The sequence below is a fragment of the Miscanthus floridulus genome, chromosome 8, assembly GCF_019320115.1.
Source record: "Miscanthus floridulus cultivar M001 chromosome 8, ASM1932011v1, whole genome shotgun sequence".
In the NCBI taxonomy this organism is placed as follows: domain Eukaryota; kingdom Viridiplantae; phylum Streptophyta; class Magnoliopsida; order Poales; family Poaceae; genus Miscanthus; species Miscanthus floridulus.
This window is the reverse complement of record NC_089587.1, coordinates 212,738,496-212,758,164: the sequence shown is the minus strand read 5'-3', so window position 1 is coordinate 212,758,164 and position 19,669 is coordinate 212,738,496. Positions and strand designations below refer to the sequence as shown.

At 51.5% G+C, this 19,669-nt stretch overlaps 1 protein-coding gene across 1 annotated transcript; it reads left to right on the top strand.

Annotated features, from left to right (window-relative positions):
• Positions 1–17,905: 17,905 nt before the first annotated feature.
• LOC136474851 (transcription factor ILI5) lies at positions 17,906–19,360 on the top strand. Its single transcript, XM_066472421.1, has 2 exons — positions 17,906–18,292; positions 18,524–19,360. Exons 1-2 carry the CDS (start codon positions 18,179–18,181, stop codon positions 18,677–18,679), a joined length of 270 nt encoding a protein of 89 aa, XP_066328518.1. The 5' UTR covers positions 17,906–18,178; the 3' UTR covers positions 18,680–19,360.
• Positions 19,361–19,669: the final 309 nt, after the last annotated feature.

Below are 19,669 nucleotides of genomic sequence, written 5' to 3'. Positions count from 1 at the left end.
AGGAAACAAAGGTGGTAGGTATCGACCCAACTGACCCAACCAAGATGGTGCGGATCAAGACCCTGCTCTCGGTCAAATAGGAATGCGAGCTCGCCGATTTTCTATGCGCCAATCATGATGTCTTCGCATGGAAACCTTCTAACATGCCAGGCATACCATGGGAGGTCGCTGAGCACGTATTATGCCTCGTCCTAGGCTCAAAGCCCACCAAGCAACGCCTGCATTGCTTTGACAACGAGAGGCACAGGGCCATAGGCGAGGAGGCCGCCAAACTCCTAGCAGCCGGATTTATCAAGGAGGTATACCACTCCGACTAGCTTGCCAATCCTGTTCTTGTTAAAAAGAAGACCAAGAAATGGAGAATGTGCATTGATTTTACTAGCCTCAACAAGGCATGTTCAAGGGACCGTTTTCCTTTGTCACTCATAGACCAGATAGTCGACTCCACCTCAGGATGCAAAATCCTTTCCTTTCTGGATGCCTACTCAGGCTACCACTAGATCGCGATGAAAGAGTTCGACCAGCTCGCAACTTCATTCATCACCTCGTATGGTTCGTATTGCTATGTAAGCATGCCTTTTGGTCTAAAGAACGTTGGTGCAACCTATCAACGGTGCATGCAGCAATGCTTCGTCGACCAAATCGACCCGCTCGACCAGCCTAACCAAGTCGAGCGGCCAAAATCAACAATCACCATCTATGTTGATGACATAGTGGTCAAAATGGCTCAAGCTTGCGACCTGATCGTGAACTTGGCCGCAATGTTCATGAACCTCCGAAGGTTCAACATCAAATTGAATCCTAAAAAATGTGTTTTTGGGCTTTCTAAGGGAAAGCTGCTTGGATACATCAAGTCCGAACATGGGCATATCCAACATGGGCCCTATACGTAATGTCAAGGGTGTACAAAGGCTCACCGGCTATTTGGCCACCCTATGCCAGTTCATCTCCCAACTAAGCGAGCGGGAGATGCCTCTCTATAAGCTTCTCAAAAAGATGGACACATTCGTCTAGACTAAGGAAGCATAGTAGGCTTTGGAGAGCCTCAAAACATCACTGACGTTAGCCCCAATCCTCGTCGCTTCCGAACGGGGAGAACCCCTCCTCCTCTATATCGCTGCAAGCAACCACATGGTGAGCGCCGCTCTAGTCATCGAAAGGGAGGAGCCGAGACACCACCTTAAGGTCCAATGACCCATATGCCAAGGTTCAGTACCCCTAGGTGCAGAAACTTCTATACCCGAAGTCTTGGTCGTCACTTCATACCCGTTGGGAGACATCGTCCGCAACCACGATGAGGCAAGACGGATCTTTAAGTGGGCACTCTAACTAATGGGCCATGACATCTGGTATATCCCCCGCACCGCTATTAAGTCCCTGGCTCTCATAGACTTTGTTGCCGAATGGATGGAGGTCTAGCTCCTGACCCTAGACGTCACCCATGAGTACTGGACGATGTACTTCGATGAGTCGGTGATGGCGCCCGGCTCAAGGGCTGGAGTGGTTCTAATCTCTCTAGATAGGACCAGGCTCGGCTATGCGATCCATCTCCACTTTTTGGCCTCAAGCAACGCCATAGAATATGAGGCCCTCATCAATGAACTGTGCATCACCGTCAAGCTGGGCGCTACGCGGTTGTATGTCTACGGTGACTCAGCGTTGGTCATCGACCAAGTCATGAAGGAATCCTCTCGTAAAAGCCCCCTCATGGCAGCATGCTGCCATGAGGAGCGCAAGCTCGAAGACAAATTCTAGTGGATCGAACTACATCATGTCCCCTGAAAGCACATCGATGCTGTCGATTTTCTCGCAAAATTGGCTGCTAGGCGGGTTTCATCTCTAGATAGGGTCTTCATCAATGACCTTCATGAGTTGTCCACCCATATCCTAGAAGGTCCAATCCAGACACACCTCGATGCCAACCTGGTGTTTGGGGGCTCCGACCTTGGTGCCTCCGTGACGACATCGCCTGTCGACATCGCCGTGGTAGCACTCGATCAAGCCGACTGGCGAGCGCCGCTACTCGTCTACCTCCTCATGGAGATTCTCCCACCCAAAAGGACTAAAGGGCGATGGATTGCTCGATGCGCTAAGACATTTGTCACATTCGGTAATGAACATTACAAGCGGAGTCCGTCAGGAATACTCATGAAGTGCATCCCTACCGACCAAGGGAAATAGCTCCTCCTCGAGGTCCATGCTGGAATCTACGGACATCATGCGGCCCCAAGGTTGATAGTTGGAAAAGCCTTTCGACAAGGTTTTTACTGGCCCACTGCGCTACAATAGGTAGAGGAGGTCGTCCATAGGTGTGAGGGATACCAGTTCTACGCTCAACAAACTCATTTGCTGGCACAGGAGCGCCAAACAATCCCCATCACCTAGCCATTCGTAGTCTAGGGCCTCAACATGGTAGGACCCCTCAAAAAGGGCTCGGTCGGCTTCACTCACCTACTTGTAGCGGTGGACAAATTCACCAAGTGGATAGAGGCGAAGCGCATCACCAACATTCGCTCGGTAGAGGTGGTCAAGTTCTTACTTGACATCATCTACCATTTCGGTGTTCCTAACTGTATTATCACTGACCACGGAACTAACTTCACCAGGAAGAAGTTCCTAGACTTCTGTGATGGATACGGCATCAGGATCGACTGGGCCTCGTTCGGACATCCACGTACTAATGGTCAGGTCGAGTGAGCCAATGGCATGGTCCTCCAAGGACTCAAGCCAGGCGATGGGTTGCAGAGGTCCCAGTGATCCTCTAGAGCCTGAGAACAACCCTGAATAGATCCATAGGGTTCACACCCTTCTTCCTAGCCTACGGAGCTAAAGCAGTGTTGCCCTCTGACCTCGATCATGGCACCCCAAGAGTAAAGGCCTTCGATCGAGACTGAGCCATGGAGGCTCAGCAGGACATGGTCGACCTACTCAAAGAGGCTCATGAGACGACCATCATCCACTTCGCTCGCTACCAGCAAACTCTCCATAGGTACCATGAAAGAAAAATCAGAGGGAGGATCCTCAATATCGGAGACCTTGTACTCCGAAGAACCCAATCAACCAAGGAGAAACATAAACTCTCTCCACCATGGGAGGGACCCTATACGGCGACTGAGGTGATCCGACTGGGCGCCTATCGACTGAAGGATGACAACGACAACATTCTCACCAACACTTGGAACATCGAACAATTATGTTGTTTCTTCCCCTAAAACTCGGTCTTACCGCTTTCTTTTATTCAATGTTTGCTCCTGGGTTGCTCGGGGGCTCCACGAGGGTGTGATACCACCTCTCTTTTTTACCCTCATATGGTAAATTCTTTTTACCCAAATGAAAGGGTAGTCCATTCCTTTAATTAACCTACGTAACTTTGTTCTAAACTCCCGACCGATCACACCCCACCATGACCTATGGTTATAAGCAGCTGAGCCTCTGGGCCACGCCCGGGTTCTTAAGGTTGCAGCCTACGGGTCAAATGGTAGGTGTGAAAAAGAAAGGATAAAAAACAAAGCTATGCTAGGGTAAAAGCAAGGAACGGATGGGACAAGCTTCCCCTTATGAGTGATTCCATCACAAAACAGAATTGAAGTATTCATGAATGTAAACAAACTATTCATACAGGGGCTTCCCCATGAACTTAACTTTTACATATACTAACTACTTCTACTCTAAATTCTATTGTGGCTGCTCGGTGGCATCGGCTGACGGCTCGGCCGATGAAGATAAGGGCTGCTCACTCTCCAACGGGACGACATTCGGCTTGGTTAGAGGTGAGATGACACTCACTTCTGACCTAGTCTCCACTCCATCTGTAGGTTGGATGATGTCTTCCAAGCGCACGCTTTCAGCCATGCTCAAATGGCGAGCCTCCATCACCCACTACACGGAGACTTGCTCAGCCACCATCTGTGCGTATGGCACCAAGCTCTCCTCGAGCGCATGGATGGCATCCACGCTCTAGCCATCGGCATACCCTCTATAGATGGCAGCAAACTCTAGGTCTGGGTGGTGTGTCGCCACTAAGGTCAGCACCCCTAATGTCCCATACAACATCCCATCAGAGATGAGCACTTGAACTTCGTTTGGGGCCTTCGCTAGCTGGATGGCGGGCGTACTGGTGCTCGGCGCCGACCCGAACACCTTAGAGACAACCACCTAGGTGACATTGTGGATCTGGTCGAGCTCCCCCTCAAGAGCACATCGCTCTTCAAGGGGCTTGGCCAGTGCCTCTACGCTCTAACCAATCACCGCCTTGGCTGTCTCCCGCTCCCGCTCTAGAGAACCAACTTTTCAACCTAGTTCTGAAAAAAAGCACAACAAGTTCAAAAGCGAGGGAAGGGAAAAACCGAGACATTAACTAAAGGTAGAACAGGTACATGCTGAGGTGAGTGCCTTCAAGGATGGAGAGCCCTTCCTCTTGCTGGGTGACCTTCTCAAGTAGTCAAGCATTCGATTCCTACACCCCAAGCACCTACCCCAGGAGTGCAAGCACTTCTCGATTAGCCTTCGACCAGGCCTTCCGCTCCATCTCTAGAGCCTCCAAGGACTTCTGGAGCGCCGCCTTGGTCTCCGCTAGGTGGACCTTCACTACATCGAGTCCCCGCACGGCAGCAGTCACTCGTTCCGCCGCAAGCAGTTCCACCACCATCACTGGGTCACTAGGGCAGGGCTAGACCAGCTCGCGGGTCGCCCCCAACCCATAGGAAGATCCAGCCGCCGCAACATCGTGCGACAACCAGACCACCACCAGCTCCTACGATGGTGGGATGGCCGGTGGCTCCACCCTAGCACCTGCCTCGTCAGAGTAGGGGATCTCCACTATCTTGATTCCATGGCCTACTAGCGGATGTTCTGCCTCTGGCCTGGCCGCTTCTCCTCCTGACCCCTCTAGCTTTCACTAGGACGGCGAGCTGTGTGTCCCTCCACCGGGCGAGGCAAGGAGCCCGGTCTCCATCCTCTCTTCCACCATGGCTATTGGGGGAGGGATCGCAAGGGTCACCTCTGACCCAACCTCCACCATCACCATAGGGATCGCCACCATCACCGTCGCCACCACCGTACTCATGACCGACTAGGAGGCGTAACCCCCAGAAGGGAAGGTCACACCACCGCCAGTCTGCTTTCCCCGACGCTCATCATGACTCACTGTAGGCTGGGCCTCCACTCCTCCCATATAGGAGGCAGGGCGATGCCCAGACCCAATAGTCCCTGGCCGCTGTCAAATAAGTACAGGTCAGTCGTGCTAAAAAAACTCAACTATGAGATCAAAAGTAACATAGGTACATACCTACATACCTAGATGAAAGAGGCAGGGTCCTAAAGCCATGGCCCACTGGCAACGAGCCTACTGGATGAGGACCACTCATGAGTCATGACCCGTGCCCCCTCGTGTCGACCGAGAGAGGAGTCGACCTGGCCGGTTCCCGATCGGCCCATGAATGGCCGCGACCGCCAGCTCACGGTGCACCCACCGGAGCAACTAATGGGGCATCTCCCTATTGGGGCTCATGCGCATGTGCTAACCCTAAAGATGTGGGGGTACAGGCATGCTCCTCCGACTGGCCGGTGCACCCCACCATGCTCGAAGCAGGAGGGTGCGGGGCCAACGATGCCTCCGAAGGGCGCAGCGCCCGCACCCACTTCACCTCTCGCCCGATGGCAGTGTCCAAGCTGCAGCATGCTTCCTTGACATGAGAACATTGCCATGCCTCTCCGCGTCCCACCCACCGCTGACGGACCCAGCCACAGGCTCACGACGCTCCACCGAGGTCGCAACAACGCCCCTTCATCATCCTCGAAGGTGCTCGTGTCGCCACCCATCTCCATGGGCTCCTCCGACTCGAGCTCTGCCTCTATGTTGCTCTGATTTTAACCGCCCACACCCACCGGGCGATCTCCTTCTCCTTCTCGTGCCTCCTCTAGGCCTTCTTAGTCTCTTCTTCTTTTTGGCAACTGCTGCCTCTTTTAGAGTGGCTCACCGAGCTACGCCCTCTGGCCCCCTCAAAAGATGCGGTCGGGACTTGTAACCCACGAGTCCCTACAAAATGGACGACTCAAAGTCAAAATACAGGAGAGCAAAAGGGAAAAGGACATGAAATAAGAAGAGGGGAGCATACCAGATTGGACAGCTTCACAGCATGAAGTGGCCCGGGCTTCCCTTCAAGGGACTCTTTGTCCCTCAGTTGCAACACCCGATCAAGCCGACTCTAGACTTCGTCCTTCACCAACTCCTCCAGTGACGCGTGGTCGGGGTCCGTTGGGCCAGAGTAGGCCCACATCGGTCGCCTCCTCTTCACCAGCAGGGTGACTCGATGGCGGAAGAAGGTGTAGAACACCCACAGCCTATCGAGGCCATGCTGCACTAGCTTTTGGAGCTCCACCTCGATGACCTCCAGCTTATTCTACCAACTAGAAGGACCCCACGACCGGCTCTCCTACCTCTCCGGCCTTCTTTCGGTGAACGGCAGGAATGGCGCCTCCGCTAGGTTTCTAATGTAGAACCACTCCCCATGGCACCCCCGATTAGAGTCGCAAGGGGAGTACATGGGGTAGGAGCCTGACGGCCTCAACTTCTTCTACAAGGTGAAGCCCCAACCGGCATGGTCCTTGGTGGCTTCCCCTCCGACAAGGCTCGCCTAGTAAAGATCCACCAGAATAGATCCACGTGTGGCTCCATCCCGAGGAAGGCCTCATAGACGGTGATGAAACCAGCAATGTGCAGCACCCCAGTCGGATTGAGGTGCTGTAGCTCTAGGCCCCACTCATTGAGGAGCCCACGCAAGAACCAGTGCGCGGGATATCCTAGCCCGTGCTCATGGAAGGCGAGGAAGGAGACAACCTCATCGAACTAGGGTCACAGAACGGCTTCCCCTGGCATAGGAGCCCTCCAGTGCACCACCTCCTTCAGTGGAAGCAGCCCCTTTTCAGCGAAGGCGGCCAGCACCACCTCATCTACATTGGATGGCCTCCAGTTTGACATCACGCTCTGGACTCACAAACGGATCTGTGAGTTCTCCTCTCCCTCGCTTTACCCTCTCTCTCAGAGAAATCGCCACAGCACACGAACGCGCTTGGCAAGAAGGAAGAAGGAGAGGCAACAGATGGCGAAAGGCGAAGGAATGGGATGAAAATCCTCTCCCTTTCCCTATTTAAATATGAATAGGCATGCGATGGGATGCGTCCTGACTGATGGGATGCACCCTACCCAACGAAACATCACCAGGTTAAAGCGGGACATGGCCTAGGTTGGGCCCACCACTACCATAACCTAGGCGTAGAAAACAAGGCACAATCGCATGCAAATGACCCTCCGTCTTCCTAGGCAGGGTTTGGAAGGGCCCACCGATAGGATCTCTGTCGAGGAGAGACCAACGGGCTACCTAAGTCGATCGGATGGCTCAGGTGACTGTCGAGAGATAGGTAAGGGGTAGTGGGATGCCCCATGCAGGCTACGCCAATTCTGTCATGAATGATGGACATGGATCCCATTAGGACATATATGATAAGAGCTCCTCAAACCCGTCACTTGAGTCATCAAGGTAACTTTACCAAACCTTCTTACTTTATTTTCTGATGCATGATCATTCATTCATCCTTTCTCATATACGCATTAACACATTCATTCATTCATCCTTTCTCATACATGCATTCACACATTCATTCATACAATCATTCATTCATCCCATACATCCAAAGCATCTCATATGCAATTAATGCATCACAACGCCTCATGTTGCATCATGAAGCTGTAGTTGCCTCATTCAACATGAGCAACGACTGATCGGGGTTCGAAGGTCGGACCGTGAAGGGCTCAAGGCCGCCTCACGTCAAACAGAGTTAGGGGAGCAAATGCAGATGAGCCCTAGTAGCCCTCACCCGGTTTGCTCAGAAGCAGACAGGGTCATCTCGATCCTAACCTCGAGCCATGCTCATAGAATCTCCATCGAGGGGAGGCCAGCGGGCCACCTAAGTCGGTCTCCAGAACAACCCAGACATCTATTAGGAGGCGAGTTAAGGAGTAGTGGAATGCCACATGAGGGCTATGCCGACCCCGTTATGAACGACGGACCCGGATTTAGCTCAAACGTGCCCATTAGTGAGCTCACCAAGCGCGTCACTCGAGCCATCGAGGCAAGCGACGTTAGCTCAGCCCCTCTTGTTGCATAAACCATGGACGGGTTAACGCATGAAATCAGACCAACCCCTACCGAACCCAACGGGGCTTCGGGGCTCAGGTCGCTCGATGTCGACTCGAGAAAACAACCGACCGCACAGGTCGTGGGCGGGACAAACATGGGTGAACAACCCAAACAGCAGAAACACAGGAGTCTATGGCCCCAGGAAAGAGTACCAAGATACTTAGCCTCCAACTGACTCACTAGTCAGACGCAGGCTCGGGGGCTACACCCACCGGATGCGCTTGCGCGCACCCACTGTCAAGTCAAAAAAATCCTCTAGACGATTCTATCCAAATCGCCCAGGGGCTCGAGGGCTACACCCACCGGGTGCGCTCGCGCGCACCCGCTGGCAAAACAAAAATCCCCCAAATGATTCTACCCAAATCGCTCGGGGGCTCGGGGGCTCCTGTTGGGTTCATAAACCTAGGGTCCCTAACGGGCCCACTTCTCAGCAAAACCTTGGCCCGGCAGACGGCATTACGAACAATGCACAACTCCTAGGTCGGCCCAGATACCTAACGATAGTCCAAAAGAGCGATCCAGTCTCTGACCAGAAGGCTTAGCCAAGGAGGGGACGACGCTCGCTTCTGACTCCGACATGCCTCTCCGACCGAAAGGCCTGGCCAAGGAGAAGACGATGCTCGCTTCCGACTCCAACCTACCTCTCTGACCGAAAGGCCTAGCCAAGGAGGGGACGACACTCGCTTCTGACTCCAACCCGCCTCTCTAACCGAAAGGCCTGGCCAAGGAGGGGACGACGCTTGCTTCCGACTTTGACCCGCCTCTCTGACTGGAAGGCCTGACCAAGGAGGGGATGACGCTCGCTTTTGACTCTGACCGAAAGGCCTGGCCAAGGAGGGGACAATGCTCGCTTCTAACTCCGACCCGCTTCTCCGACCAGGAATACACCGAACCTCTACTTACGGCTCTTCTCTGACTAGCGTGGTCGGAGCCAACTGAGAACGACCGACCGGGGACGCCCGCTCGGTGAGGACCCAAGAAATCAGGTGGAGCAGATAAGGTAAGGTGCTCAAGTCAACCGCAATACCGAGGACCGTACCGAGGACAGTACTGTCAGGCCATTCCAAAAGGGTACTTTGCAGCCTTCCAGACAAGTCAGAACACGAACAATATTATGAGCGTCGACGTTTGTCCTACAGTGTGGTAGGCGCCGACATTTGCCATACCAGAAGAACATAATGGAGCCTGACACGCGCATCTAGGCGTCAACAATATTATGGGCACCGACAAACTATCTTATACCCGACGGCGTGGGCAACAAGACTAGGAAACACACACATTCTCTCTCTCTCCCTTTCCTAAACTTGTAAGGCCATCCCCTTCATCTATAAAAGGGGATGCGCTCTCTCTCAATAAAAGACGGATCATTCTGACTCTCTCTCTGCTAGCTTTAGACATTCTGAGCACTCGAACAGCTTCACGGCTCTAGAACTCTAAAGCTACATAGAGCATGCGTTCCAATACTTAGTGCACGTAGGAGCTCCCGTCACTCTCGGCCCTTCGGTCCAGAGTCCGACCGGACCTCTAACACCCCCATCTTATTCCCACTCGTTTATAACCCCACAGCAAACTTCGAGCACCTGGGCTCAGGAATAAAGTCATCGACTGACTCAAACTGGAAGTAGGGACGCTACCTGAACCAGTATAAACGCTGTGTCATTGAGTGCTAGGCCACATCCGATCAAAATATACGGTAAAACGACAAATATGTACTTGTTGGTCACTTTTTGCACCGACATATACTCTATTCCAGGGCCATTGCTGGGTTGTTAATGCTTTGGATAGTCTTTTAACTTCATAATAGCCTTGTGGGAGCTCCCAATTCACCCTTTGTCGGATTTGAGTGATGTTTGCCATATCCATTGAAATGGAGAGATAGATTTGAGCCTTGTGAGCTCATGTGAGCCTTAGTGAGCTGAGTAAAGCCTTGAATAGTTTGTGGCAACATCAAGTTTCATGGTGAAGCATTTTTTACTCTTAGACCCTGGCTCTAGATAGCTAGGTGTTGTCGGCGAGCACCCAAGTTTGTGGAGTGTCGCGGGAAGTTTGTGGGGGCTGCAATCTTGCCCCCGAAAGGGAAAAGATCATCTAGTGGAGTGTGGAAATTGGTTGAAAGAAACCCGCTACAGTGCACCCAAAGTGGTCACTCACGGCTTCCACAACGAAGACATATGATTCAAGTGGGGATCCAAACTCTGGGAAATACATTTTTGTGTCTCCTTGTTTGGTTTGCCTCACAATTGCATTTAATTGTTATTTATATTTATATTGCACATTTGTGCTTCCGCTTGTGTCTACTTGGTTTGTGTGTGTTTATGACTACAAGGACTATGTGAATAAGTTCATGAATTCATCAAGAAGTCACACACTAAGTTTGGATTGATTTGGAAAGTAGGGAAAGGATGTTAACTAATTCACTCCAGGTTTGAAGGGAAAATCGGCTTGGCTGGTTTTGGAAACCGGCTAGTCCGCGTTTTGCACTACATGTGGTTTTGATCTGTATTTTTGCAGGAAATTTTTGTAGATCCTATTCACCTCCCTCCTCTAGGCATCGACTTGGTCCTTTCATGCCTGCTTGACCTTTTTTCTGCTCCCTATGTCCAAATCAGTCTTCAATGATTTTTTTTTTATTTTTAGACCCAGCGGGTTTGTCGGCGTGGCTCTGGGGAGTTGTACCCGAACCCACAAACCAATGGTTTTTTAAAACCCGGTGCATCCTAGAAGAGTATCTCATGTAAACCTACAATACTCTAAATAGTTTACTGTTGTATAGTTGGTGAAATGTGATTTCTCATTTATTATTTTTCATTGTACTAGATATATGCCCGTGTGTTGCACCGAGGGCCATGATTTTTAGATTAAACGTCAATAATCGAACACAGACGCATGAACTCTTAGGATTTCGTATCAGACACGTACATGTGAATTCGGTCTTCATCTGAGAACCGGGTAGGACGCGGATACATGAGCTCCAAGGACTTCGTATCGGATACAGACATGATTTGGTCTTCGTCTTGGAACCAGGTAGGATGCGGACGCGTGAGCTCCAATTAGAGTATGTTTCGTATCGGACGTGGACGCGTGAGCTCCAATTAGAGTATGTTTCGTATCGGACGTGGACACGTGAGCAGAGATCGAGATTTGGTATCACCGGATAGATAATGATGTTATAGTCTTTTTAGATACATATACTAGATATATGCCATCGTTTATTGCACCCGGGTCATAATTATTTGAATGGAACCTCAGTGATCACCTAACCGGACGCAGGCGCGTAAGATCCAAGGACTTTGTATCAGACGCATATACTTGGACCCGGTCTTTGTATCGGAACCGGGTAGGACGCAGACGTGTTGAGCTCCGAGTGGAGGATGATTCGTATCGGAAGTGGACACATGAGAAGGGATTGAAATTTTGCATCACCAAGTAGATGATGACGTTAGAGTCTTTCTAGATTTAGATAGAGATATCTATAGAGATTATGCATATACATAAGTATATGGCGATTGTGAATATGTACTATACTACTATCTGCTTAATAGTGGTGATGTGCTAGGTACCCATGACCTGAGTGGACATGGATCCGGGCACAAAATTAAACCCATGAAGGGTTATGGGTTTTTTAATAGATTCATTTTATTTTGATAGACGATATAGATTTGAGTCGGCAAAACCCAACAAATTTTGTAACCGTTGCCATCTCTGCTCAGAGCCTTTGCAAAGACCATATCGGAGCACCCGTGCTGGCTCCGTAGCGGCAGTTTGACAAGGTGCGCTTTCGGAGCTGGTGCGAGTGATGTGTTGTGTGGGAGCGTGTGGACGGCCACCGTAAGATAACCGGTCGCCGACCGACCACATGCATGTACAAACAAGGTCTGACAGACGCTGGAAGTACTTGTGGCCGGGTTCGGGTACCGCGGTGTGTGTCTCTAGCTAAGTTTAAGTCTCGATTGACGGCGGCATGCGCAATTAAGAGGGTGTTTGGTTCTTTAGTCGTTCCTAAAATTCATGTCACATCGAATATTTAGATACTAATAAGGAGCAGTAAATATAAATTAATTATAAAATCAATTACATAGATGGAGGCTAATTTGTGAGATGATTTTTTAAGCCTAATTACTCTGTCATTAACACATGGTTACTGTAGCACCACGTTGTCAAATCATGGACTAATTAGGCTTAAAAGATTCGTCTCGCAAATTAGTCGCAAGTTGTGCAACTAGTTTCGTAATTAGTCTATATTTAATACTCTATGTATGTGTCCAAACATTCAATGTGACATGAATTTTAGGAGACACTGCATGAACCCAACAGGGCCTAAGTCACTTCAGGATGAAAAATGCGCGGTCGGCTAATCATGTGACACGATGAAACTTAAGAATTCAGAGGTTCATGCATCAAGCTCACCGAAAGTAAGACCCAGAGCTTTGGGGGAGCCGTACGTGCGTTCATCTGGTCGGATTCACACTCTCTTTTACCCCGACCGTGCGACGATTCAATACCATATCGTCTTGCAGGGCTCCATGGTCGATGCTGTACCCAGAACACCGCTCCCAAAGTCATTTACCTGGATCATCTCATGCTATAGTATATACTAGTCATATCTATCTTGGTGAATAAACTAGAGTAAAATTTTAGCCTCGGTCATCGCAGGATTCCATGACACAATTAACAACAGCGAAACATCAACTAGTACAGAGCACGGCCGGCCAGGCAAATTAAAGCGTAGTTAGAGCAAGAGGCTAGTAATACCATAGTCTTCTATCAGTTGCATCTAAACTTACAGCTCACTTATCAGATCACTCATACAGTAGTCGGTTCATCTACGATCAACTTTTTTCTAACACAAAGTTTCTTTATTCTTGCTCATAAGCTGGCTGAAAACTTATAATAACCCGCTCTCTTTTCTCTCCTCTACCTCAGTATGAAGTTCACCTACGTTCCTTTACTATACTTGCTCTTAGGGAGTTAGTTGCTATATTTAAGTGCTTGAACTAACTAATACTGTACATTTAAAAGGATAACTCACAAAGTTAGCTATAGCTCTATTGTCTAAACAACAACGAAAGATTCATCCACCTGAAATAGAGAAGAAGTGAGATGCTTTCAGTTTTCACCGCACTCCCGCTGGACGCTGCTGGTGCCAACGCAACCAGATAAGAGCTATCGGCAACCCCCAGGAAACACTAACCACCGGGTGCGACGGAGCATGCAACGCGTGCGTGTCCTGTGCGTGCCGGCCGTGACTTGCAGCAGTTGCTTGCACTGGGGTTAGCTCGTGGCACAAGCTAGCGTACACGTACGTGTACCTGAGGTAAGAGAGAGTACCCGCGCCGCAACTGCCGAACGATGGGGGGATAGAGGAGGTGGTTGCTTGCGACGTCGGGCACAGGCACGTGTGGGAGCCCACGGCTGCCTTCCGCGCTGGGGAGCAGCGCATGCAATCGGGCCCGCCCCGCCCCCATGCATGCAATAAACACCGCGACGGCGACGTGCAACTTGGTCCGATCTCCCTTGCAACTCGTTCTCTCCTACGGTCCTACCACACCGTTACTACTGCTACGAGTACGAGCAACCAGTAGTAGCTGGCCATTGTCTTTGGCTACTACACATACCCGACTCTGCTTCGCTTCGCTTCGCGTCCTAGAAATTGCAGGACTGTCAGGACGGACACGGACACGTACCTGCTGCAGCTTTAACGATCGTACAGTAGGACTGTCCACAAATGTAGCTGGTGCTGCTGTGGCACTGGCACAGGCCTATATCGAACCCCAGTTCTAGCTCCAGAGGTAGTACTCCGTAGTATAGCTAGTAGTCGTTGAAAAATGGGCAGATGTTTCTGCTGCAGCATTGCCTTTTCAGAATGGAGGCTTTTTGGGCCCGTGGACAGTGGATCGAACATGACTTTGCAGAGGGACCGGGCACACGCAACTGTTCCTAATTGCCTTTGCCGTATTACCATCTTTAGGCTAGGCCCGGCGAGCAAGTACTCCCTCCGTTAAAAAAAAGCACAATCTTACTGCCTTTTGTCACGGCTTATGCCGGCTTCGCTTCATCTATTTTGCGCAAATCGAGGCCCTGTAACGTGAAGCCGTTTTGTAAGCCGGGGTTAAAATGAACTAGAAGCCGGGAAAAACCAGTTTTTCTGGCTTCACCAGTGAAGCCGTTTTGGATGAGTCGTGCCAAAGGGGGCTTTAACTTTGAACCTTTGGACAGAGGAAGTACTGACTAATCTTTAGGATAGAAGATAGACGAGGATGGATCATACATGCGAGAATGCCATCATGGATGCATCATGCATGGATATATTTGCATGTAATGCGTCCATTGTTGACGACTTTCGCCTACACAGGGGGGGGGGGGGGGGGGGGGGGGGGGGGGGCGCGGAACGGTTTTGGAAGCGGCAGAGGGATAGGATCCAGAAAGCAGAGGTACCGCATGCACCCCTTACGCGCGCGCACGCATTAATTGTGAGAGCTAACCTGTGATGTGAACTCCTTGCCTGTGGCAATGGCATGCATGGTATAGGCAGCAGAGCAGAGCAGCTGCGTGCATCGACCCACCCAGGGTTTGTCAAAAACAGGGCCTGGCCTGCTCACTAGTACTAGCACCGTAGCACGCACCACGGTCCACGGGCGGTGCATGTCTACGTACATGGAGTGAGTGCCCGACACGTTGTTTCCTGCATTTATTCATCAGCTGGGATCGGGATCGGAGCTAACTCCCCCTGATCGACCGTTTTCTGCTCGGCTAGCTGGTCCGGTCTTTCACAAGTCTACCGGAAAAAAATTGGGTGCGCATAGAGTCGTAGCAGATGAAAGAGATAGGGCCGTACCGGTAAGAAACATCCATTACCGCGCTGCACATATGAGGGTGTCGATCGATCGATCTGGGCATCGACGTGCATGTTAGTACGACCCAGCCAGCCAGCCAGCCGGGGCGACAGGGGTACGTGCCGTGTAACGCGATCCCACGCCAAGGCCGCGTGAGCGACCCATGAGAGCATCGACCAGCCTCGGTCGCCATCAGCGAAGGCGAGCCCACCGGCGCGCGCGGCATGCATGCACGCCCCTCACATGGGCCTCCCCGCTCGCCGGCCGCCACAAGTGGCAGCTGTCTCTCGCCCCCGCGCGGCTGGCCCTATCACGCTAGCTAAGCAAGGCCAGCAGCAACCAACTGCGCGCGGCCGCGCTCCCCCGGCCCCGGCGCGACCGGCCGGCCACCCGCGCGCCGCATGTCGTGGCCCTGTCTCGTTCCCACGCGCGCGCAGCCTCCGCCTCCACCCGACCGCGGCAACGTACGTAAGACCTCAGCGGCCGCGCCCCCTGCTAGTGCCTAGTGCTAGGCCAGCACACACATGCTTGTTTCGCTCTCGACGCGACGGACGGACAGGCGGGGCCAGCAGCAGCCAGAGCACCAAAGCAGGGCGGCAGGGCCGCACCGGGGGCCTGTCGTGTCGCCCGATCGATCGACCCCGTGATGACGTGATGGCCAAAAAAAAAATCCCTCTCGATCTCTTTCTTCATTCACGTCGATCGCATGACCGCCAGCCCAGCCCCGCGGGCCGGGCGCGCGCGGCGTCAATCGTCGTCACGTGGTGGCGGGCCGGATCGGAAGCCAGCGCCCGCCTCGGCGCAGGGGCAGGCAACATCGCATGCGTGCGCCACGCGACTGTCACGTGGAAGGGTTGGCGCACGCTGTCCGGTCGGGGCCCGATGCGTCCGACATGGCAGCGGCGCGGGGGTTCCACGTCGGCCCCTACGAGATTTGCGTGCGTTCAGTATGCTAGTAGACGCGCGCGTGGCCAACAAGCGCGTGCAGCCCGGCCGGGCATGGCATACAGGTAGTCCGGTACAGATAGATATATAGCAGATCATGCATGCATGGTGGCGTGACGACCGCCCGGCCGTGGACACTGGACGACATGGACAAACTCTAGCGTTCGTGTGCTACGCCGATCATGCTCCTTGATTATCGTATTGTGGCATCTAGCTGGCATTAGCATACCTCGCCCGTGTGTGTGTTAGTTGCGTTTAACTATACGCATTTCCTCTCCTCGCTGAATTAGATACTAAAATAGTGATCAATGGTGACACCGCAGTCTGCAGACATCAGACACGGCCACACGGGGATGAGAAGATTGCGAATAGATTCAGGGCACCGGGGACAGGGGCATCTTTTGAGTCTGCTGCAGTGGCGTTCGACTCTGTTTTCTTTAATTTAGCAGACAAATGTAAACTTGGCAGTGTTTTATTAAGACTCCCGATGATTAGAGTCGCAGTCGTGCACGTATTTGCACAGTACAAAATACGTGCTTCGTGTCCCTTCGTGTCTCTGTGCTGTCCTACACATGTAACCTACTAGTAGCATGCTGCCAGTAGATTCCTTTTTGCTAACGTGGATTAGTACGTGTTTCATTAAGGTCTCGTTCGGTTAGTCCGCAAAACGGGCCGTTCCACGCTAAGAACAATTCCGGCGTTATACAAATTAGCGAAGGAACCATACGGCTAGAAATCATTCATAGGAACCAAACGAGGCCTAAGAGAGTCTAGCGGCGGACTATGGTTGTCCAGAAGTCGGAGACAACGAGAGGATTCTACTCCTTCCATCACAAACTATAAGTCATTTTAGCTTTTCAAGATACGTAGCTTTTGATATGCACTTAGACATAGATTATATCTAGATATATATAGTAAAAGCAATGTATATAAAAAAATCAAAACGTTTTATAATTTGGAACGAAGAGAGTACATTATACACGTTGCATGTTGCCTCCTCCCACTTGTGCTAGATCAAGTAGAATTACGAGTTAGTAGATATCATTCAAATGTGGTAACACAGATTTGGCCAAAAAAAAAAAGAAATCACCAATGGGTAACATCTATCGAATTACAGCATCAATACCTAGGCGGGGACATGAGGAGTAAACGACTTGTTTGCTCACCCATGCTTTGCCATTACTTTATTTGTGGATCGGTCAACACTGAACATGGCTGCTGGTGCTCGCTAGCTCTCGATGAAGCGAGGGCAGAGGACAACCTCTTCTTCTCTTTCCGTTTGTAGTGTACCCTCTCCGACCATTAAAAGTATCGCTATAAAACTCGTGCAGATCAAACTTTGTTGAGATTGACTATATTTTTAGAAAATATTAGCGGTATTTGTATCTCTGAACAAATTTATTATAAAAGTGTTTTCAATGATCTATGTAATGATACTGATTATGCACTATAAATACTATTTCTTTTTTATATATTCGATCAAAGTTAATATATTTGACATTTTTATTATTATTAGAAAGCCAGAACGGCACTTTTTAAGTACACAGCCGGTAAAATGCACATACAGCACCGCCACCTAGCTTGGGCACGTGGCAAGTGGTGGGTGGTCATAGCATATTATTATAGCTATCTGGGGCCCACTGGCTGCCTACCGGTGGGCCATGCATGAGAGAGGAGCTGCCACGGACCCGCGGTGATTAGACAGAGAGAGACACGCGGGGCCCCAACTCGCCCTCTCTCGTTGCAGTCGAGCGAATCGACTACTCTACCAGTCTACCTTGCTACACACCACCCTTGCTTGCTTCGTCTCCCTCCGCTACACACAAAGACGCGCGTTCCGGTTCCGCTCCAACCCAATCTGGATCGATCCACCCCGGAGCCAGCTCTAGCTCGCTATAAAGTCACCCTCTCCCTTTCTGTCTCCCTCACAACTCAGTTACTCACTCCGGCCTCCTCCAGCTTTAATTTGCAGAGCGACCCCCAGTCCAGCGCGCCCGGGTAGCCCACACACCTTCGTTCCCAGTTCCCACAAGACCACAGCGAGCCAGCGATCGAGCCGCGCGCCGGTGGTGGACGCACGCACATACACGCGGTAGCTTCGTTCTCAAGCTAAGCCCGGTCCTGCGCGGAGTGTTCGTCGTCGTTCGTTCCGGCAGCAGGTGGCGGCGGCGAAGTACGACGACGACGAGCTAGAGAGCGAGGATGTCGAGCCGAAGGTCGTCGTCGCGTGGCAACATCTCCGAGGACGAGATCAACGAGCTCATCTCCAAGCTCCAGGCCCTGCTCCCCAGCTCCCGCCGCCGCGGCTCCGGCCAGGTGCTTCGTCGTTGCCAACTGATGACCGCTCAACTCGCGTTCGCGTCATTATTGATTCGCTCAACTCGTTAACCATGCCGTAGAGCTAGCTAGCCTCTTAGTCCATAAACAGTGATGTAGTTCGGTTGAGTGGCCAAGCTAATAGTTAAGTAGGTGGTTCCGGGGCTGTTGATTGCTCTCTTTTCTGTTTGAAACATCTAATGCGCGCGGCGCGGATGTAATGTAATGCAGGCGTCGACGACGAAACTGCTGAAGGAGACCTGCAGCTACATCAAGAGCCTCCACCGGGAGGTGGACGACCTGAGCGACCGGCTGTCGGACCTCATGTCCACCATGGACCACAACAGCCCCGGCGCGGAGATCATCCGCAGCATCCTCCGCTCCTGATCACGTACCTCCTACTGCGGCGCCGGCGCCGGGCTGGGCTGCGCGTGAGAGCCAGCGAGGTCAACGCCGGCCTCGCCGACGACGACGAGCGCATCCATTCTCCGGCCGATCCGGCTGGCCACGTGCGGGAGCTGAGCTCAATTAGCTAGCTAGGGTATATATATTTCTCTCTCTCTCTCTCTCTCTCAACAAGTATTATGTGTATCTTTCTCTTCCTTTTACCTGTCTCCCTAGATCTGAGATCATGTGGCTAGCTCCATATCAAAATGTACTAGCTACACGCACACGTATGATGGTCTCTGTTAAGCTTCACTGGGTAGGGTACTACTAGCACTAGGGCCTAAGCAAGCTATCCTCCTCAGCTCCTCACTTTAGCTCCTCGCACTCTCTCGATTCTCGTCGTCGTCCTCCGATCCATATGATGGCTAGCTCCATGTGATCTCTCTGTGTATGTCCTCCTAGCTCGCACGTACCGCCGCCTCAGCTTCTTCTTTTGATGTTCCCTTCACTTGTACTGTTTCCTTGTAAATTTAGTCGGTGGCTTGGATCGAGTTGGCTAGCTCTCTCTACAGTCAAGAGACAACCGACCGACCACTACTACCCTAGAGCAAATTGATTACCATCATGATGATGTACTGTTCAACCTTTTTATTAACGACTTTAATTATACTTGCTACGTACGTCCTACGAGAATTAAGTGCTTTATTTTTCACTCACCATGCCATGGTTAAGAAATGCAACCACCGCTGTGTATTTATGTAGTACTTACTGTATAGTATGTATGGTTTCATGGCTGCTTCCTGGCGCTCGGTCCAGTTTTGTCCGTACGCTGGGACGTGAAATGCCGCGTTTACTTGGAGATTTAATTTGCGGCAAAATGCCGCCTCTACTTGGCAAGCGTATGCATGGCGTCCGTGGCCCCCGCTCGGCACGCCGCGTGCACTGTTGCGATATGCAAGCTAGCTACTGATACTAGCTAGTAGCGACTAG